General features: G+C 50.6%; 1 protein-coding gene across 2 annotated transcripts; it reads right to left on the bottom strand.

The window, feature by feature from the left end:
* Window positions 1–864: 864 nt before the first annotated feature.
* On the bottom strand, window positions 865–10,248 carry CALM3 (calmodulin 3). 2 transcript variants are annotated; one of them, XM_077847746.1, is made up of 6 exons: window positions 10,091–10,248; window positions 5,671–5,701; window positions 3,311–3,454; window positions 3,036–3,142; window positions 2,682–2,817; window positions 865–2,565 (listed from the first exon to the last, which is right to left on the bottom strand). In XM_077847746.1, the coding sequence occupies exons 1-6, from the start codon at window positions 10,091–10,093 to the stop codon at window positions 2,537–2,539; spliced, it is 450 nt and encodes a 149-aa protein (XP_077703872.1). In that variant the 5' UTR covers window positions 10,094–10,248; the 3' UTR covers window positions 865–2,536. The 2 variants fall into 2 exon arrangements, with proteins under 2 accessions (XP_077703872.1, XP_077703880.1); XM_077847754.1 differs by lacking the exon at window positions 10,091–10,248 and adding an exon at window positions 9,866–9,946.
* Window positions 10,249–22,500: the final 12,252 nt, after the last annotated feature.

The following is a 22,500-nucleotide window of genomic DNA, read 5'->3' on the forward strand; positions in this document are numbered from 1 at the left end:
TGAGTCAAAGCAAGGTTGTTATTTTTATTCCACTGGATTTGGGCTCTGATTCCCTCCTGCCTAGCCCCTGTGGTGGTCGGGGTACAGGTCACAAGTTAGATGGTGTCCGTTAACAGTTCGTTCACTGCACCCCTGAACAGCAAGCAGGTGGGATGTGCAGTTGGGGGCAGGGCGCCTATATTTTGGGGAAAGCCCCTAAGGATTCTGTTTAATGCCTCCACTACAGAACCACTGGACCCCAGGTCTTTCTTCTTCACCACCTCACTTGTGGCAAGAAAGTTAAGGGGCTTTTTGTTTCAAATCTCCTTGTCTCGTGCCCTCATAGGGAGTTGACTAAAGCTCTGTGAGCTTGGGACCGTCTGGCGTGTGGGCCGCTTGACTGACACTGACTCATTCAGTGAATGTCACCCCTTCCCCAGAGCACCCTGAGAATCCCCCACCTGGTCTCACCCCCAGGAGCTGCTTCTTTGCTGTTCCCTTGGGTGACTCCTCCTCCCCTCAACTATAGGAGTGCTCGGCCTTCAGGTCTTGGCACAATGGGCTGCTCTCGTGGCCCTGGACTGGCCCCAGGCCTGGCCAGTCCTCATCATGCACTCATTCAAGTGACTGGCACCTGGGCTGGGACTGGTCTTCCAGGGGCACCCCCTCTTAACTACGGCAAGCGCCAAAACTGATTGGCTGCATCGCCAATCAGTACCATGCCCTCAGTGACCATGAAACCTGGCTGGGGTCACAAGTCCTCTCGGCTGCCATGGCAAGGAAAAGGCTCTTGAGTGAGCATGGAGGACAGGCTCATCCAGGGCAGGGCTGAAGGGCCCATGCAGGGAGCAGGCCCAGAAACAGAGACAAGAGGGAAGATCCATGTCAGGTAGTCACTGTATTTTATTGGAAAACATTGATATATATTTTTCTTCACAGCTTGAACTGAACACAATATTGCCCGGTTTAAAAAAAAAAAAAAAGAAAACAAACCAAAAAACCAAAAAACCAAAACCAAAACCGAAACACTCCGATAATGTCCACAGCCTCACACCTACCTGCCCTTACCCTCAGCTCTTAGCTAGGTCTCCCACTACGCCCGTCCCTCCCCTCCCTTCCCCCATAGGCTGGGTGCCAGAGGGCGGATGAGGAGATTCTCAAAGCTGGGCAAGTCTCAGGAAAAGCCACTTGCACAACCTGGGTTCGGGGGTGGGGAGGGCAAGATGAAATGAACAGAAAAAGGAAAAGAAAAATCCAGACGACCGAACTGCCCACATTGACTTACTTGTCCCAGAGGCGAAAACCAGAAGCAAGGTCACGGATCATGCTCTCCGCTGGGGGAGTGTGGGGGGCAGGCAGGTGGGCGCGGGGAGAGAGGGCACAGAGACAGCACAGGTGTTAAGGAGCCAACCAAATCACCACGGAGAAGCAGGAGGGGCCAGCTGACCAGGGAGCAGAGCTGTCCTTGGCCGCCACCCCCCGGGCAGCTAGCCCTCTAGACTGTTTTATTGCAGGTTATGTTCTCTCCAGAGCATGGTGGGGCTCATCTGCCCTCTCCCCACCCTTCAGCTAGCCCGGTATGGTTTCTTGACAGGATTAGTTTCAAGGGGCATAAAGAAAAAAATAACCAAAGGGTAACCTGTACATGACAAAGCAACATCCCCACATCTGTTCCAACAGGGGACCTTCGTGCGGGTGGGCAGGTGCATCACGGCGGAGCGGCATGGGACGTTAGCACCAGGTATTTACAGAACAGCTGGAAATCGCTTTTAGAAACATGGGCAGGTATAATTTGCAGTGGCCAGATGAGCAGCCCCCACCCAGCCCAACCTCAGGAAGTCAATCGAATGGTTTCAGAATAGCAGCCAATGGGATAGGAGTGTTGTTCACTCTATCTGTCCCCTTCTGTGAGTCAGCCCCCTCAAGTGGTAGAAAGAATGCCAACTTCTAAGACTCCCTTGCCCCTCGACCCAGTCCTGGACCATATCCAGTCAACACCACAACTCCTCAATCCCCCCCCACCCCCCAGTCCTTCTGGAATGCCTCTCTCGGCACCCTTGCCCCAAGAGGCTGCTGGGATATGCACACAGAATCACAGGGCTGGTTGCATGCAACAGCAGAAGGCATGCTCTTCTGCCTGGGCGAGGCCTCATCCCCTCCCTAGCAGGTCCTGGGACAGGGCTGGCAGCCACCCCAGCACCCAAAATAAGATGACACACGAAAGGAAACAAATCAAAACAGGAGAGCCACCCGGGCTGGAGGAGGGCAGAGGCTCCCCTAAGGGGAATGGGGCTTCATCTTATGAATGCATCAGGCCTTGGAAGATGTGAATGGAAGGGGCGAGGGCAAAAGGAAGAGATGAGGGGCATGGGAGGAGACTTAGGAGGGAGAAAGAGCAATCATGCAGCTTGGGACAAATCTTTTGTTGCTTTATCAGATTCTCAGTCAATCAACTGGTGTTTGCTAGAACCGGGGAACGCAGGGGAGTGTTGAAGAGAGAGCGCGCGCGCGAGAAGAGAGATCACGAGAATGGGCATCACCAGCTGCCCAGGGGCCTTCACTTGGCAGTCATCATCTGTACAAACTCTGTGAAGCGAAACGAGAGAAGAGCAGGTCAGCGGGGCAGGCAGGCCGAGCCAGCAGCGCCCCTGACACGAGGGACCTGGGGCTCTCACCGGAGACGGGGCCTGGGGGCTGCTCACCTTCATAATTGACCTGGCCGTCTCCATCGATGTCAGCCTCTCTGATCATCTCATCCACCTCCTCATCGGTCAGCTTCTCACCCAGGTTCGTCATTACATGACGCAGTTCAGCAGCGCTGATGTAGCCGTTGCCATCCTGGGTGCGGGGACAGAGGAAGACTCTGAGCCTGAGGCTCTGTCCGGAGGAGGGGACCTCCTGAGGTTGTGGGGCAAGTTGGCAGTGGAGCTGGCACAGGGACCTGGGCCTCGTGGGAAGTGGTGACTCAGCGGCTCTGGTCATGCTGGGCACCTGGGACCGCAGCTGTCCCATCCCTCGCTGGAGCCTCAGAGCCAGTCTGGCAAAGGACTGCTTACCTTGTCGAAGACACGGAAGGCCTCTCGGATCTCCTCCTCACTGTCTGTATCCTTCATCTTTCTGGCCATCATGGTCAGGAACTCTGGGAAGTCAATGGTCCCATTTCCTAGAAGGCGGGGAAGGGAGTTGGGAATGCTTGAGGCCTGGGCCCTGGGAGATCACCCTGGAGCCCTGGCACAGGAGATCTGGGCTCATCCATCGCCCCAAGGGGGGCTCCCAGTGGCCGCGAGGAGCGACGGAGAATGAGGTTGCCCACCCACTCCGTGGGGCTCACCATCTGCATCCACCTCATTGATCATGTCCTGGAGCTCTGCTTCAGTGGGGTTCTGTCCCAGGGATCTCATCACTGTCCCCAACTCCTTGGTGGTGATAGTGCCATCTCCGTCCTTGTCAAAGAGGGAGAAGGCCTCCTTGAACTCTGGAGTAAGAGAGAAAATGATGCAGAGGTCAAGGGCCACAGGGAAAGCCCTGTGCAAGAAGGCAGACAGAGTCCTTCCTGAAGAAGCCAGAACAAGACTCCCCAGTCCTAGCCCCTCACATCGGTGCTCGGGACAGACTCCTTCTTCTGTCAACACTTATTAAGCACCTACTTTGTGTCAAGTAAAGCTACCTGTTCAGCCAACCTTGCTCGGTGAGGACCGGGGGGAAGCAGGCTGACAGCTGTCCTCAGATAATTCTACATTTTTTGTTGATCCCTGGCATTTATGTCACGATGTGGACAACAGCCAAGAGAAATCTCTACCTGCAGTATGCTAGCCCAGGTCAACTGGCTGGGAAGGGTTAAGAGGAGGCTGCACAATGCCTTCGGCGGGGGCCATGTCCCTCCTGGCTGCTACTACTAGCCCAGTTCCCTGAGAGCCCAAGCCACTGGCTTCCAGAAGAGAGGAGCTGAGCGGCCAGTGTGTGGTGGGGCGTAGGGGTGGGAGATAGCAGAGCCTGGGGTAGGTGGGGGGGATGGAGGGAGAGGGGACGGCTGCCAGGCCAGGATGAAGAGCTAGTGGCGCTGAGTGGGCAGACCACAGCTGGGGACGCATCAGGAGCGGGGAGGAGAAGCACGTGGCTGTGGCCCTCCCACTGGGCCCATTTTGGCACCTGGTGCTCCCTCCCCCCCAAAACCCTCAGAGAACAGATGCCTGGCAGCCTATTCCCAGAGAGTGTGGGCTGGGGGTGAGGTGGTGGACAGTTTGCTAATGGGGACGGGGTGGAGAGCGTAGTGTGTGTTTGTGTCACATAAGGGCAGAGTTGGGGCGTGGGTGGCAGGTGCAGCAGGAGACACACACACAGCCGAGAAGCTATGTCCCCGAGCCTCTGGGCCATGGGGAGATGGGGAGACAAGTCTCCTTGGGGATGCTAGCAACTCCCTGGGCTGAGGCCCTGTTGTTCTCGTGGCGGGCAGGGCATGGGTCACAGGGATACCGAGCTCATGATCACTGAAAATGAGGCAGTTCTCCGCTTTCCTTGGTGGGTTTCCACAGTCACTGGGGGCCAAAGTTTAGAAATTTAAAGTGTGACTGGGGGGGGGGGGGGCGGGGGGCGGTGGAGGAAAGGAGAGAAGGCAAGTCCCCTCCTGCCTCCTCCCTGATACGGGGCATTTGATACTCATCGTGGAGCCTGTCAGACCTGACAGCAAAGCTGGGGTTGGGGTAGCTGCTAGGATCCAGGGCCCCATCTGCGAGTCCTCTCTCCTGTTTGTTTTATGCTGGCCCGTGGATCTGGAGATACCCCAAGATCTGGGTTCTATCCTCAGCAGCTCCAAATCTTGAGAGAGGAATACCGAGAAAGCCCATTCAGTCACACAGTTGGCCTTTCTGGGGCTAAGGGGCCAGGTGGCTACAAAAATGACCTAGGTGCAAGTTCAGGATTTTTTTAGTTTACTGGGGGATACAGAACAATTCCTGTGTTTGACCAACAAAAATTTACAGGGTGCCTACTATACATTCTGGGCACTGAAGATACAGCAGGGACCAGCAAAAACCAAGCCCTGACTCAAGGAGCTCAAGACAGCATGTGAAGACACAAAATCATTCCAGAGAGTGAGAAAGGCTACAAAGGAGATACAGAGTGACGGGACAGAGCCTGGGAGTCAGGAAAGGCCTCTTCAAGGTGACATCTGACTGGAGGCCCAGAGGATGAGGAGGAGCTGGGGAGAGTCACTGCTGGCAGAGAAAAGTGACTGTAAGCACGTGCAAAGGGGAGTGCAAAGCACAGGCAAGTGCAGAGGTGGTAGTGACAAGCCATCTCCTGGGTGGCTCTGAAAGTGGGACAGGAGCTCAGCAGCCCCACAGGGAGGCTCACCTTCAGAGCCCAGCTGGCAGAAGCTGGGACAGAGCTGCGTTCACCCTGCAGCCACTGATTCATAAAAGGCCCCCAGATAACCCACGGCCAGGAGAGGAACAGAGTTCTGGCATCTGGGAAATGCCTGTCTTAGGACCATGGGGGTTTTTGGTGTGAGTGGGGTGCAATGTGTTCTTATCCACAGTTCCCAACATTCTAAGCACAGGGCACAGCATTAAGTGGTGGAGGGGGCACACGTGCTCATCTGTCAGCTGCTACTCCCGGCCGGAGTTAAGATTTGCCTGGGGATGCAGAGGCCTTCCCAAGCAGGGCGGAGAGGAGTAGGATAGGCAGGCTCACCTGCAATCTGCTCCTCAGTCAGCTGGTCAGCCTGGAAAAGCAAGAAGGAGAGAGTCAGTCACTACTGGGCTAGCCAGCCGTGGTCAGTACATCCTGCAGGCTCAGCCCAGCCCCCCTGCTGGTAAGGCCAGTTTCACATAGCATCCCACGCACCTGGGCAAAGGAGGTGCAGGCCAGAGTCAGGGTCTGAAGGAGAGCCAGGTTCTGGGATAAAGTCTGGTGATTCAGGAAGCTTGGGAACTAAAATGGGCTGGCAACCCAGGCTTGCCTGACACGAGGGTGATTCAGTTGCCCAGACCCAAGGGCTTCCAATCCCAACCCAGTACTTTGGAGCCACAGTGGGTGGGGAGACATCCTGCTCCAGTCCCAAACCAGCTGTGCTGGCACAGCACGGGTTCGTGTCTCAGTGTCAACGCTGCCACCAGGAGCCCCAGAGGCTGAGTGAAGGGAGCAGTTGCCCTAGAGGCCTAATCGAGCAGCTCTAGAAGGCTCCAAACTGAAACAGGCCAGTCCTTGGGTAGGACAGAGGGAAGATGTCTGGGGCTCTTTGCTAGTTTCTGTGTCATCTATTTGGAGGCACCAGGTCCAGGCAACAGTGGATGCAACTGGCAAAAATTCTCCTAACCAGCAGCTCTGAATGCTCCAATTCAAAGAACCCTGGTCAGGCCAGAGGCAGCCATGGGGTACTCTTCTGTTTCTTTTGGGCTGGAAGGGCCAATGTTGGGGAGAGGGCTGCAGCAGGCAGCAGCAATGGCCCATGGCCCAATGGCTGCAAAGGCTGTAGGACTGAAGTGAGGTTCCCTGGGTGCCGCTGCAGTTTTTAACCCTGTACAGCCCTGGCCACTCCGGGGACTGGCCAGTCGGTGGCAGGCAGCCGTTGCTGCATGCAGGGTTTGGGGGTGGGGTAGAGGAGAGGCAAAGACTAGCTTTTTCTGCACCAGTGTGCTGGGAATCAGCCAGGTATAGGGATCCTTTGGAGGAGCTGGGTGGGTGGGTGGGGGGGCTGAGTCCCAACGTTTAGCATTAGGCAGCAAGTACATGAATTTTCCTAGGTTTTGGTGGATGCTGCCAAGAAGGCACCACCCTGCCTGGTGCCCAGATGACCGCCTCCTCCTTTACTTCCTTCTACAGTCAGGGGAAAGGCTCTTGCCTTGAGGCTGGGAGCCCTCATAACTAGTGCAAACTATCTGCATAGTGGTTCCAGAGCTTCCATGGAAGCTAGCAATGACCCTCCCACCCCCACTCCATCCCAAATACTAAGAACTGGTCACATAAAAACTGATATAAAATGTCCTTTACCCCCCCCTTTTTTTAATCTAAGGAAAAAGGAACTTGAGCCCAAGCCCCAGAAAGGCAGAATGGGAGGGGAAATCAGTGATGATGACAGAGAGACGGATAAGGGAGGAGGGAAGAAGGAAAGTAGAGAAGGAAAAACACCACACACACATATTCTGGAAAAGTCCAAAGTATAAAGGGAAGGTGAGGAGGCCAAATGGAGACACTTCTGCACTGCCTTCAAAAAAGACTTGGGGCTGCTGGGTTCTAAATGCCAATCCGTCGGCTTCAGCCGGGGAGCCCCCTGCTCTGGCCACTTCCCTTGGCTCCCATGGACAGGGCGGCCTGCTCCTGACACCCGAGGAAGCTGCTGGGGGGAAAGTGAGAAGATGGGATGGGCTTCTGGTTACCAAGGCCAGGCCATCATGCCAGGGGAGAGGGAAGAGAGACCCAGAGTAACGGTCTGGGGAGAAGGGCTGCCATTCCATCTGCTTCTTTCTCATTCTCTTCCCCTGGCCTAGAATGGAAGAGGCTAGCCCAATCAGGGGCCTGCCCACCCCTACCACACCACTCCGAAAGAAGCCCACTGCTTCCCACCTCTGGGCAGCACGTTAGGGGCTGGACAAGCCGGCCCACATGTCCAGGAGTGGCTCTGAAGGTCTGTGTCTGCCATTCCCCGCCGACAGGCACAGATGCGGTCTGCCACGCTGAGTTACAGGGCTGCTGCAAATAGGCGTGGCTCTGCCTAGGGAGCCCGTCAGACACTCTCCCTGCCGGTTAGGAGACCCTCTCCCCTGGCGTGGTGCAGGAAAGGTCCCAGCTCCAAGCTACAGATCTCAAGGCATGGCTGCTGCTCACAGAACTGATCACCCCAGGAACTACCATCACTGGGGACCCCTTCTCAGGATTTCTTCTCTTTCCAAATCTGAAGATTTTTCAGCTTTCATAAAAATTGTCTCCAAAATAACCCAGCTGGGCTACTGCTTCCTTATCCCTCATCTTAGGCTCCAGCAAGGGGCCGGACAAGAAAAAAAAACCCTGGGGTGGGGGAGGGAAGAGGGTATTATTTCTCGGCCCTGACCCAGCCCCCAGCCAATGCCAGAGAGCAGTGTTAGATGAGATCAGAAACCAAGGCCAGGGCCCCTCACCCGGGCCAAGGAGGAGCCACAGAGCTCAGGGCCAAAGTCCAAGTCCGGTTCGCAGTGACTTGTCCCACCCATACCTTGCTGATTACAAATGGGAAGAGAAACTAACTGGGGCCAAAGCTCAGGTCCTATTTGTGAAGTGGGGGAGGGGGGGTCACCTGGCCCCTGCCAGGACTTCAGGGCCCCCTGAGTGAGATTCTGCTGGGGGAAAATGGGGTAGCGGCAAGAGGAGCCACCAGGTCTGTGTCAGCAAGTATGAGATCTGATACACAGCAGCGGCTGCTTGTTCTCCCCAGCCTTGCCAGGGAGGATGGCTGCGCACGGTTCCGAAGCTGAGCCTGGGGGGGCTGTGGGTGTTGTGGGTGGCAGGGAGCAGGAAAGAACTAGGCTGCTGGTTTTTTCTCAAAGCTCCAGCTGTGTGAATTAACAGAAGCACTCAGTGAGGGCCCTGAACAGAACAAGTGGCCCTCAGGCAGATGAAGGGGTACCTTTGGAGGTCCTCTCTGTTCAAGCTCTGCAGCCCCCACCCTGAGGCCACAGGAACAGGCGTCCGATTGTCACCGACGCCACACTGTACTGCACTGTCATTTGGCACAAGTGAGGAGATGCAGAACACTGCACGGGGCTGGAAACCACAAGAAAAGCAGCACTCCTGTTTGGAAAAAGCCGCTCTCTTGGTCTGAAAGGGGCAGCAAGGGAGTGAGATTCAAGGCTTAAAAGGCTGGCTCATTTGATGCATCCCAAACTTTGATCCCCCCACCCCCCATTTCATGCGGCTTCAGTGCGCAATAGGGGCCTCGACAACTCCGCCCACCTGCTCCCACTGCTGGGGTGCCTCCTGCCCAGCCCCATTCTTCCTGGGGAAGGGGGACCATATGGCCACTCCCTTCGGCCTCTGCAGCCCACTCCCCATCTAGACTGAACAGTCTTTGTCCTAGCCTTTCCCTGGAGACTTCCAGGGAGCTGCCCACATCCACCTCCAAATGTAGGCCCACCTTGGCTGCCATTCATTTTCTCCAACAACCACCCCCCCTCCTTCCACTTCACCTCCCACCACCCAAGCCAGTGAGTCCTCTCCTACCCCTACCTTCTCAAGGACCCAACACCACACTCAGTCCCAGCCCTCTCCCACGAAAACCAACCTCCCTAGTTCAACAGCCTCAACCCTACTAGTAACCTCAGAACCTTTTCTGGCTGCCCCCCAAATCAACCACGAGGCCTCCTGTTCCCCCACCACTGGCGAACACCAGTCTCGCCCTTCCCTCTTAACCACCTCCCCGACCCCAATCCTTTTCAGTCCCTGCAGGCTTCCAGAGCATCTTCTAACCTCCACTGCCACCCACCCCGGGCTTTTCCTCCCAGAGCTTGCACCTCACCCTCCTCCTCCTTCCTCTGCAATGCTGGTCTTTCTGAGAACCACCCCCCCTCCTCTCCAGGGTCTGATCTGCAGAAGTCGCCCCCATCCCTGCCCCTCTCCCCACCCAGGTCCAGCTACACGCGGCGCCCTCTGGGGAGCTCCCCGGCAGCCTGGCCTCCCTCGGATCCCCATTCCCCGCATCCTTTTAGGACCCAAAGTCTTCATTAGGGCTCGAATACCCCCTTCCCCGGCCAGTGCTTCCAATCTCGCCTCTCAAGGGGTGCAAACACCGCACCTCAGAGACCGAACGCCCCACCCTGTGTCCAAAAGCCCTTTCTGAGGGTCCCGATGCCCCATCCTGGCTTCAGATGCCCCCTCTGAGAGCTCGCGTGCCCATTTTGGGGTCTGGACACCCCACCTGGTAGTAAAAGTCGCTTTTGAAGCCCCTAACCCTCTTCTGGGATCCAAACGTCCCGCTCTGGGTTCGAACGCCTTGCCCTCCGACTGGGGGGCCGCGAGGGGTCCGGGGGCGCTCGCCGGGGCCGCGACACCCCCACGCCGGGTCCGCTCGCCCTCTCGGGAGTCCTGCCCCGCCGTGCCCGCCTCAGAGCCCCCAGCCTGGGTGGCCCCCAGCCTCACTCACCATGGCGAGGCCGGGGTGTCCGGAGCGCGGGGATCAAGGTTCCTCCGGCGGCGGCAGCAGCTGCAGCAGCTCGAGCTCCGCCGCGCGTCCGCGCCTCCACACTCACTGCCCGCAGCGCGCGCCGCCGCCGCCGCCGCCCGCCCCAACGGTCCTTCAACGGCCGCCGCGCGCGCGCCCCGCCTCGCCCGGCCCCGCCCCGCCCTGCCCGCGTGCCGCCGCACTGCGGTCCCGCGGATCCCTCCGCGCCCCGCTGCGCACCGGCGGGCCCGCGGATCTCTCGCGCCCGCTCCACGCGGGGCTGAGCTTTGCCTCCGGCCGCGCGCGCACCCCCCCTTCCCTCCCCCACTCCGTCCCTCCCTCCCGCGCGCGCGCGTCCCCGCCGCGGGACTACTTTCCGTCGCCGCGCGCCCCGCCCCCTGCGTCCCCTCCACTCGCCTCCCCGGCGGAGGGGCACCGCTCGGCGGCCTCGTGACGCGTCCCTGTGTGAGCCGCGCCGCTATTGGGTCCGCTCCGCGGAGGAAATGAGAGCGCGGCGCCGATTGGTCCGGCCTTCCCTGCAATGCGTCAAACTGGGGCGAGCCACTGCGTGGTGGTGGTGGGGAAGTCCGAGGTGTGTGGCTGCGAGAAGCCGTGAGGTGTAACGAGGCGAAGGGAGACGCTTTGTGGCTGTTAGAGATGCAAATATATCGTCTCGGCGGCCGGGGGGTGGTAAAAGGGCTGGCGGAAGATGCAGGAGGACTATCCGGGCTCTCCCCTCTAACAGATGGAAGATGGTGCAATCCAAAATGCTGGGGTCTGGAAACCCCGCCCCCAACTGGGCCCTAGGAGGTGGCGGGGTCTTCAAGGTTCTGCTCCTCCAGGGAGGTTTCCACCTGTCCAGGCGGGTGTCTGCGCCCTGAGAGACTCCGCAGGTGTGCGGGACCCCTGTCCCCGCTTCACTCTCGATCAGCTCAGAGTCTGTGCAATTGTGGCCGTCACCGGACAGCCTCTGGGAACAGGGCACTCATTCATTCATTCACTCATTCATTCAAAAAGCATGAATGGGGCGCCTGCTGTATGCAGGGACCTGTATTGGGCTGGACTAGCCTGGGCTCCGGAGGCCATACTTCCCAACCATTCTCCTAGTATCTCCTAGACCCACCTGATTCTTGCACTTCTTGTTCCCAGGTTCCAGTCATGGGAAGAAAAAGAATAGGAAGGTTAGGTGAAAATTGTTTACTGGAGCTCAGAAACAAGCTTCTTTTGTTTAGAATAGGAGCTGCTGGGAACCCTGGGTGGCGCAGTGGTTTAGCACCTGCCTTTGGCCCAGGGCGCGATCCTGGAGACCCGGGATTGAATCCCACGTCGGGTTCCCGGTGCATGGAGCCTGCTTCTCCCTCTGCCTATGTCTCTGCCTCTCTCTCTCTCTCTGTGTGACTATCATAAATAAATAAAAAGAATAGGAGCTGCCATTCCTTTAGGTGCCGGCCCCTCATCCCGCTACGGTGCGCTGAGGAATGAGCAAGTGAGTCAAGCTGAGCCAGCCCTTATGTCCCATCTGGAACAGAATGTAGGTTGAATCAATGAGAGTCTTTCCCTGGGTTTTTTGGATCTGGAGTCTGGGGCAAGAAGTCTTTTCCTTATGGGGGCATCTGGCTAGTTCAGTTGGGAGAGCATGTGACTCTTGATCTTGGGATTGTGAGTTCAAGCCCCACGTTGTGTGTAGAGATTACTTAAAATTAAAATTTTAGGGCAGCTTTAGGCCGCCTTCTGCCCAGGGCGTGATCCTGGAGACCCTGGATCGAGTCCCACCTCCGGCTCCCTGCATGGCGCCTGCTTTTCCCTTTGCCTGTGTCTCTGCCTCTCTCTCTGTCTCTCTCTCTCTCTCTCTCTGTGTCTCTCATGAATAAATAAATAAAATCTTAAAAACAAAATCTTAGGGGTGCCTGGGTGGCTCAATTGATTAAGCATTTGCCTTCGGCTCAGGTCATGATCCTGGGGTCCTGGGATCCAGCCCAATGTAGAGCTCCCTGCTCAGCAGGAAGTCTGCTTCCTCTCCCTCTGCGCCTCCTCCCAGTTCATATTCTCTCTCTCAAATAAATAAGATCTTAAAAAAATAAAATCTTAAAAAAAAAAGTCTTTCTTTATAGGTTGTGACGCTTTGAAGGAATAGGTCCAGAGCTATCTGTGGCTATTTTGCCATTCCTGGAGGAGAGAATAAAACTGACACCAGGGAGAAGCAAATAAGTGATGGATGGGGTGAGAGTCCTGCTGACATTTACTTCCCTGGTTCCAGTACTCTTGAGGCCAGCTGCACACCATCATGTCAGGATTTCGAGTACATGAGCTATTAAAATTTCCCCCTTATCCCAAATGAGTTTGAATTCAATTTTTATCACTCGCATCCAAAGAATTCCAGATGGATATGAGCTGGGCTAAACTCTGTCTTGGTCATCAGCACTGGCCCTGAAACAGAAGGCCAAGGACCTCAGTCCACATTTACTGAACAAATAAGCAAAATGAAAGCAGGTTCATGCTCTCTCCTCCTTTTCTCTGACTCTCTTTCTCTTGATGCTGGATTTCTACCAGGTAGATCTTAGCTCCTGAATTGCCTGGGGTTATGATATAGTAACCACTACTAACACCTTGAGCACTTAACTCTGTTCCACGCACCATTCCAAGCACTTTGTGTGCATTAGCTCATTTAATTCTCAGCCTCTCTATGGATTTGTTACTTCCATTTTTTGACTTGATGAAACTGTTTTATTACCACAGAAATTAAATGAGAAGCCAGAGAAATATGAAGGCTTGACCAAGAACAGAACTAAAGTAGCTTGCCCGTGGCCACATAGGAGGATGTAGAATCAGGATTTGAACCCAAGCAATTTGGCTGAAAAGCCCACACTCTTAAACACTATTACACTACCAGTGGGAGAGATTGTATTTGTCTTCGATTATCCATGCTTCCTCTCTTTCAGAGTAATAGAAGCTTAGCTGGGCACATTGTCACCCCAAATAAAAACTGCATTTCCCAATCTTCCTTGCGTTTAGGGGCGGTCATCTGATTGAATTAAGACCAAAAAGGATTGTGAGCAGAAATGAGGCATGCAACTTTGGAGTATACTCTTAAAGGGAGGGCACATGCCCTCCTTCTCTCTTGCCTTCTGGTGGAGCAGCCATTGTGGGTGTTAGATGAGATACTGATAAGGGACAGCTTGGTTCTTGTCTCACAGAGTCGAAGAATGAATCTTGGGGACAGGGATCCCTGGGTGCCGCAGTGGTTTGGCGCCTGCCTTTGGCCCAGGGCGCGATCCTGGGGACCCAGGATCGAGTCCCACGTCGGGCTCCCGGTGCATGGAGCCTGCTTCTCCCTCTGCCTGTGTCTCTGCCTCTCTCTCTCACTGTGTGCCTATCATAAATGAATAATAAAAAAAAATTAAAAAAAAAAATCTCGGGGACAAAGGAGAGTGAGTAAAGTGATGGAAGTTTATTAAGCAAAGATACGGAGAAAGCTCTCAGGAGTAGAGGGGTCCGAACAGGGTTGCCACTAGGGGCTTGTAGGGTTGGTCTTTTATTGAAAGCTAGCCAGAGAACCAAAATCCTTTTAACATTATCTATTGATATCACCATTGAGTAAGGACTAGTGATAACACCTTCAATGGCTTACTTCTTCTTTGGGATTCTGGTTATTCTTTGTTGGTCACAGACGACTATCATAAAAAAGACACCCTCCCCGCCCACACCTAGGGCAGGGTGGTCTGGCTTGACCCCTTATCTCTGGTTTCCTTACACCTCAGCATTTCTGGGATCTTTGTGAGCCTGATTTCCTGGCCCCCTACCTATCTCTCCCTACCTAGCCCTTTTGTCCTTAACTCAAGACCAATGGTGAGCTGGGATCTTGATAATTTCCTGGAGCAGAGCTCATCCTTCCTTTCCCACTGCCAGACTTTTATTTAAAACAGAAATAAGGGGATCCCTGGGTGGCTCAGCAGTTTGGCACCTGCCTTCCGCCCAGGGCGCGATCCTGAGTCCCGACATGGAACCTGCTTCTCCCTCCTCCTATGTCTCTGCCTCTTTCTCTCTCTCTGTGTCTATCATAAAATAGATAAATAAATAAATCTTAAAAAAAAAAACCCAGAAATAAGCTTCTGTGTCACTTAAACCACTGTTATTTTGGGTCACTTTGTTACAGCAGCCAAACACACAGTTGCCTCACATCTCCATGCTCTCTTGCTTACAGCGCCCCCTCCGCCCCCACCAGGTGACTGTCCTTGCTTTGGTGGAAGCTGACTCTTATGCCCACAGTGTGATTCAGGCATAAGCCACTCAGGGGGTCCTACTGTCCTGCCTCTGAACCAATCAGATAGCTCTGATTGTGTGACCTTTTTTTTTTCATATATGGCATAATTTATGTTCAATAAAATGCCACAGATCTTAAGAACTAGTTCAATGAGTTCTGACAATTGCATACACATGAGTAACCACTACTCAAGACAAACTATAGAACATTTCCATCACCCCAGAAGTTAGCTCCCTTGTGGACCTTCCCAGTCAATCCCTGTCCCCTTCAAGCAACCACTGTTCTGGCTCCTGTCATTACAGATTAATTTTGCCTTTTCTAGAGTTTTATAGAAATGGAATCATATAGCATGTAATTTTTTTTTTTTTTAATCTTGGGCTTCGGGATCCCTGGGTGGCGCAGCGGTCTGGCGCCTGCCTTTGGCCCAGGGCACGATCCTGGAGACCCGGGATCGAATCCCACGTCGGGCTCCCGGTGCATGGAGCCTGCTTCTCCTCTGCCTGTGTCTCTGCCTCATTCTCTCTCTCTCTGTGACTATCACAAATAAATAAAAATTTAAAAAAAAATTTAATCTTGGGCTTCTTTTGCTCAATGCAATGTTTTCGAGCAAAAGTTGCATGGGAGGGCAGCCCGGGTGGCTCAGCGGTTTAGCACCACCTTCAGCCCAGGGTGTGATCCTGGAGACCTGGAATGGAGTCCCATTTCAGGCTCCCTGCATGGAGCCTGCTTCTCCCTCTGCCTGTGTCTCTGTCTCTCTCCATGTGTGTCTCTCATGAATAAATAAACAAAATCTTTAAAAAAAAAGTTGCATGAGAGATACTTAGGCTAAAATGCATATTTTTTATTATTTACTTGAAATTCAAATCCATCCAAGGATCCTGTATTTCTGTTTGATAAGTTTGGTGGTCCTAGTCTCAAAGCATCTCCTTTCCAGGCTTGGTAAATGATCTTAGTGAATTTTCCTGGCTTCCAGGCCTCAGGTTGTCTTATGCTACAGCCAGGCTAGACACTGTCTGGGTCATGGCTTCAAATCTTCTGAGCTTTAGGAATGATCAGTAGGGGTGCCTGGTGGCTCAGGTGGTTAAGCATCTGCCTTTGGCTTAGGTCATGGTCCTGGAGTCCTGGGATCAAGCCTGCATTGGGCTCCCTGCTCTGCGAAGAGCCTGCCTCTCAGTCTCCCTCTGCCCCTCCCCCTGCTTGTGCTCTCTCACCTCTCACTCTCTCATATAAACAAACAGATAAAATCTTTTAAAAAAGTAATGATAAAAAAAAAAAAGTAATGATCAGTAAACCAAGGGTCAACCTCATTATTATCAGGGGAAGTCAAATTAAAATCAAAACACACCAGTTCACATCCATCATCTAGGCAAATGCCATGTTAACCTTAAAACTGTCAGCTATTTTAACAGCAAAAATGGGTTTCTTTGGGAATAACACAGCATTGCTACCAGGTAGGAGCTTCAGCAAAATGGTTTGGCACATCCTGTGAACAAAAGAGAGGACTACTCTTTTACAGAGGGAGGGGGGTTGTTATAACCTCAAAGTCCATTGGAGTAATCTGGGAGTTTGAAGTGTAGAGGCTATTCATGAGCTGAGTGTGAGCACTCTCATTGGCTGGGCTGTTGCTGGGCAGGAGAGAATCTTTCTTCCTCTCCTGGTTGCTGTTGTGAGACAAGCTTCTGGCTGCTGGGAATGCAAAGTACTCACTTCCTGATGAGGTCCCCAATTCGAGTGGTAGGGAGTAGGATCTCCCCCCTTCTGGCCTCTGGACCTCATTTTATTTTATTTTATTTTATTTTATTTTATTTTATTTTATTTTATTTTATTTTATTTTATTTTATTATTTTATTTTATTTTATTTTTTATTTCATTTCATTTCATTTTTAATTTATTTAATATTTTATTTAAATTCAATTTGCCAACATATAGCATTACACCCAGTGCTCATCCTATCAAGTGTGGTTTCCTTTTAATGATTTTCACACTGAGGGGCAGCCCGGGTGGCTCAGCCATTTAGCGCCACCTTCCGCCCGGGGCCTGATCCTGGAAACCTGGGATGGAGTCCCACGTCGGGATCCCTGCATGGAGCCTGCTTCTCCCTCTGCCTGTGTCTCTGCCTCTCTCTCTCTCTCTCTGTATCTCTCTCTGTGTCTCCCATGAATGGATAAATAAAATCTTTAAAAAAAAATGATTTTCACGCTGAGTCCAGTGGACCCACGCCACAAGCTGGCGATTGTGATTTCTTTGACTTCACCTCCCTGGGCTCTCCCCCTCACTCTCTCAGTTCTAGCCACACTAGCCTCTTTGCTGTTCTTTGAACACTTGTGTCTGGCTTCTCCCTCAGGGCTTTTGTATTATTTCCTCTTCTTCAGCTGTTCATCTCACAATAGCCACAGGGTATTAACTCTTCCTTAGCTTCAAGTCTTTGTTCAAAGTCTTCCTTTGTTCAAGTCTTTGACACATTCTCAGGGCTCCTGGCTGGCTCCATCAGTAGAGCATGTGACACTTAATCTCAGGATCTTGAGTCCAAACCCCACGCCCCGGGCATGGAGACTATTTAAATTTTTTTTTTTCTAGTAAATGACATGTTCTTTTTTAAAAAAGATTTTATTTATTTATTTATTATTTATTTATTTATTTATTTATTTATTTATTTATTTATTTATTTATGACACAGAGAGGCAGAGACATAGGCAGAGGGAGAAGCAGGCTCCGTGCAGGAAGCCTAATGCGGGACAAGATCCCAGGACCCCGAGATCATGACCCGAGGCCAAGGCAGACACTCAACCACTGAGCCACCTAGGTGTTCCAAATGACATGTTCCTGGTAGTCCCATTTAATACTGTAACCCAATGCTCCCAATCCCTTTTACCTGGCTTTATGGCCTTCACACAGGAGGGACCACCTTCTCAAATATGATATAATGTTATTATTTTTATAGTTTGAATCTTCCACTGGAATATAAGCTCCATGAGGTTAGATCTTCCTGTCTTTTTTTTTTTTTAAGATTTTATTTATTTATTCTTGAGAGACACACAAAGAGAGGTAGAGACACAGGCAGAGGGAGAAGCAGGCTCCCTGCAGGGAGCCCGACATGGGACTGGATCCCAGAGACCTGGGATCACGCCCTGGGCTGAAGGTGGCGCTAAACCACGGAGCCACCCAGTCTGCCCTCTTGCTGTCTTTTGTGTTCACTCTTGTTATCTGCAGTGTCCAAACTAAAGCCAGGAAGTATTAGATGCTCAAGAAATATGTTTTGAATAAATAAAAAAGGAGGAGATGGAAACTCTCCTACACTGTTGGTGGGAGTATAGGTTGATAGAATCACTTTAGTGATTCTAACCTATAGGTTAGACTAGGTTACAGTGTAACCAGGTTACAGTGCAGCAAGAACTGCAAAAATCTCAGTTAACACAATTAAAGTTTCTTTTTCACTCACCCACTCTACTGTGGGTCCTCCATGTGGTGACTCAGTAGAATGGGCTCTTTTGTCTCATCCCAAGGTTTCTGAGGTTGCCACAGTTGGGGAAGAAAGGGATCAAAGAATTTCCCAGGGAGTTTTCATGCATTTGGTCTGGAAGTGACACCTCTCATTTCAGCTCACATGTCATTGTCCAGAACCAGCTACATGTTCCTATGTCACTGTTGGGGGATAGGAAAGTATATTTTCTCATGTGCCCCAGAAGAAGGCACAGGAAATAGAATTTGATGACCATACCATGGTCTTGGTCACAGAACCATTTGGCAATTTCTCCAGGGAAGCCAAACATGTACATTTGCTAAAACCTAGTAATTCTACTCTTAAATGTATCTTGATCAGTCACTTTCAGGCTTTTTTTTTTTAAGATTTTATTTATTTATTCATGAGAGACACAGAGAGAGAGAGAGGCAGAGACACAGGCAGAGGGAGATGCAGACTCCATGCAGGGAGCCTGATGTGGGACTCGATCCCAGGACTCCAGGACCACACCCTGGGCCGAAGGCAGATGCTAAACCGCTGAGCCACCCAGGGATCCCCATTTTCAGGCTTTTTTTGAATGAGGTTCACAATAAGAACTACATTGGCATAATAACCCACCATATAATTAATATGTATGTATGTATACTTAATATATGCATTTTACATACAAATATAAATAGTGAAACAAAGATTTCAGAAGCAGAACTTACACTTTTTTTTTTTAAAGATCTATTTATTTATTCATGTGAGAGAGAGAGAGAGAGAGAAGCAGAGAAACAGGCAGAGGGAGAACAGGCCCCTTGCAGGGAGCCCCATGTGGGACTCAATCCTGGATCCTGGGATCATGCCCTGAGCCGAAGGTGCTCAACTGCTGAGCCACCCAGGTGTCCCATTCTTTGTTTTTAATTTTTTTTAAGATGTAGAGGAAGGAGAACTTTTGTATTTATTTATTTATTTACTTATTTTTAAGGTTTTATTTATTTATTCATGAGAGACACAGAGAGAGAGAAGCAGAGGGAGAAGCAGACTCCTTGCAGGGAACCTGATATGGGACTCAATCCTGAGACCGCAGGATCATGACGTGAGCTGAAGGCAGATGCTCAACCACTGAGCCAACCAGGCGTCTCAAGTTTTTATTTATTTTTTAAAGGTCTTATTTATTTTTTTAAATGATTTTTTATTTATTCATTCATGAGAGACAGAGAGAGAGCAGAGACACAGGCAGAGGGAGATGCAGACTCCATGCAGGGAGCCCGATGCGGGACCCGATCCCAGATCCTGGGATCACGCCCTGAGCCAAAGGCAGACGCTCAACCACTGAGTCACCCAGGCATCCTTAAAGGTCTTATTTTTAAGTAATCTCTAACACTCAACATGGGGCTTGAACTCACAACGCCAAGAACAAGAGTCCCATGCTTCTCCAACTGAGTCAGGCAGGTGCCCCCATCTTTCTTGATATTTATTTAACAAACACAAAGCATTTCCAATGTGCCCAGGATTATTCAAGTACTTTAGAGCTCTGGGTCCAATATGGTAGCCACTAACCACACCTTGTCACTGATCTCTTGAAATGGCGCTAGTGCTACATAATGAAAATATATTATTTTGTACATATTAGGTTAAATAAGATATATTGTTATATTTACTTTCATGTATTTTGTTTTACTGTTTTTTTTTAAGATTTTATTTATTCATGAGAGACACAGAGAGAGGGGCAGAGGGAGAAGTAGTTTCCCTATGGGGAGCCTGATATGAGACTTGATCCCAGGACCCTGGGATCATGACCCGAACCAAAGGCAGACTCAACCACTGAGCCACTCAGGTGCTCTTGTTTTACTTTTTTAATGTGACTCCTAGAAAACTTAATACAACATGTGTGGCTGCATTATATTTCCATTGTTAGCACTGCTCTGAAGATATAAATGAATTAAATCTACATATTCACCCTATGAGGTAGGTACTATTATAATCTCCATTCCAAAGAAGAAGGAACTGAGGCACAGAGGAGTTATTTGCCTAAGGTAAATAGCTAGGTAGTAATAGAAACAGCATTTGAACCAGAGAGCTTGGTTTCAGATTCCATGCTCATAAATACTACATTATACTTCCAGTCATGGTAGGTTTTTGTTTAAGATAAGCATTTAAAATTAGATTTCAGGATCCCTGGATGGCTCAGCAGTTTAGCGCCTGCCTTCCACCCAGGGCATAATCCTGGAGTCCCAGGATCGAGTCCCGCATCAGGATCCCTGCATGGAGCCTGCTTCTCCCTCTGCCTCTCTCTCTGTGTCTCTCATGAGTAAATAAATAAAAATTAAAAAATAAAATAAAATAAAATAAAATAAAATAAAATAAAATAAAATAAAATAAAATAAAATTTCCCTCTAAGCATTGTTTTAGCTGCATCCTCCAAATTTTGGCATGTTGTATTTTAAATGTTAATACATGTTGTATTATCAAATCCAAGACACTTCCTAATTTCCCTTGTGATTTCTTCTTTGATATCTAGATTATTTATTATTGTATGTAATTTTCAGATATTTGGGGTTTTCCCATGCATCTTTTATTGATTTCTAATTTAATTCCACGATGACGGGCGCCTGGGGGCTCAGTGGGTTAAGTGTCTGCCTTCAGCTCAGATCGTGATCCCAGGGTCCTGGGATTAAGCCCTTCATCAGGCTCCCTGCTCAGCAGGGGAGTCTGTTTCTCCCTCTCTCTCTGCCCCTTCCACTACTTGTGCTCTCTGTCTCTCTCTTGTCTCAAATAAATAAATAAAATCTTAAAAAAAAAAATCCATGATGATTAGAGAATATACTCTTCAATCTTTGAACTTTATTGAGGCTTGTTTTATGGGTCACCAATATATGGCATATATTGGTTAATATTCTATGAGCACTTGAAAAGAATGTGGTTGTGTGGAGTAGTCTATAAATGTCAATTAGGTAAAATTGGGTGACAATGTTGCTCAAGTCTTCTATGTCTTTACTGTTTTCTTGCCTACTTATTCTAACAACTACTGAGAGAGCAGTGTTAACATTTCCAATTGTAATAGTGAGTTTGTCTATTTTCCTATCTAGACTTGTCAAATTTTGCTGCATGTATTTTGAAATTCTGTTATTTGGTACATCTACATTTATGATTGTTATGTCTTCCTGACAAATGATTTCATAAGTATTGAAATGACCCTCTTTATTTTGAGGAATATTCCTTGTTCTGAAGTCTGCTTGGTCTGACTCAATATAAACACCCCAGGTTCTTATTTTCTCTTTGCATGGTATATTTTTTTCTACCCTTTTATTTTTTTATTTTTATTATTTTTTTAAGATTTATTTATTTATTCATGAGAGACACAGACTGAGAGAGAGAGAAGCAGAGACACAAGCAGAGGGAGAAGCAGGCCCCTCGCAGGGAGCCCGATGTGGGACTTGATCCCAGATCCTGAGATCACAACCTGAGCCGAAGGCAGGTGCTCAACCGCTTTTATTGGGTGCCCAGGCATCCTTACCATTTTATTTTATTTTTTTAAAAGATTTTATTTATTCATTCATGAGAGACACACACACACAGAGAGAGAGAGAGAGAGGCAGAGACAGAGGCAGAGGGAGAAGGAGGTTCCATGAAGGGAGCCTGACGTGGGACTCAATCCCAGGTCTTCAGGATCAGGCCCTGGACTGAAGGTGGCACTAAACTGCTGAGCCACCTGGGCTGCCCATACCCTTTTATTTTTGATGTGACTCTATATTTAGAGTGTGTTTCTTATGGACAGCATGTAGTTGGGTCTTGCTCTTTTATCCAGTCTGACAATCTCTGTATTTTAATCAGTGTTTAGATCATTTATATTTATTTATTTTTTAAACAAGATTTTATTTATTTATTTATTCATGAGAGCACTGAGAGAGATAGAGACATAGGTAGAGGGAGAAGCAGGCTCCCCACAGGGAGCCAGATGTGGGACTTGATCCCAGGACCCCGGGATCATGATCTGAGCCAAAGGAAGACGCTCAACTGCTGAGCCACCCAGGCATCCCTGGAAAACCATTCTTAATCCCCTTCTCTTTATACATTTCTATTCTTTCTCCCAAGTTTTTCTTGAAAAGCAGTTTCCTCAAACCTCACCTTTCTCCTATAATGATTTCTAGTCGTTTCCTGCAGCAGATCTTGCACCAGCATTGCTCAGGGAGGTCATCTGGGGCTGGTGGCTTGGCCCTGCCATCTTCCACATGTGGCTTCCATGTCCGGATCCAAGCAGCTGCTACAGCTGTTGCCACTTCCCACTGGCAGATCGAACACGAGGGGTGTCTGGGTGGCTCAGATAGTTGAGCTTTTGACTCTTGGTTTCTGCTCAGGTCATGATCCCAGGGTCCAAGTCATTATGTTAGGGTCCTGGGATTGTCTTAAGTCAGGCTACACACTCCGTGTAGAGTCTGCTTCTCCCTCTCCCTCCCCTTTTACCCCTCCCACTCATGCTTTCTCTCAAATAAATAAGAAAAATCTTTAAAAAAAAATATTTTAGGGCCGCCCGGGTGGCTCAGTGGTTTAGCGCTGCCTTCAGCCCAGGGCCTGATCCTGGAGACCCAGGATCGAGTCCCACATCGGGTTCCTGCATGGAGCCTGCTTCTCCCTCTGGCTCTGTCTCTGCCTCTCTCTCTCCCAATCTGTGTCTCTCATGAATAA

This window comes from Canis aureus, chromosome 1, assembly GCF_053574225.1.
Source record: "Canis aureus isolate CA01 chromosome 1, VMU_Caureus_v.1.0, whole genome shotgun sequence".
Classification (NCBI taxonomy): Eukaryota; Metazoa; Chordata; class Mammalia; order Carnivora; family Canidae; genus Canis; species Canis aureus.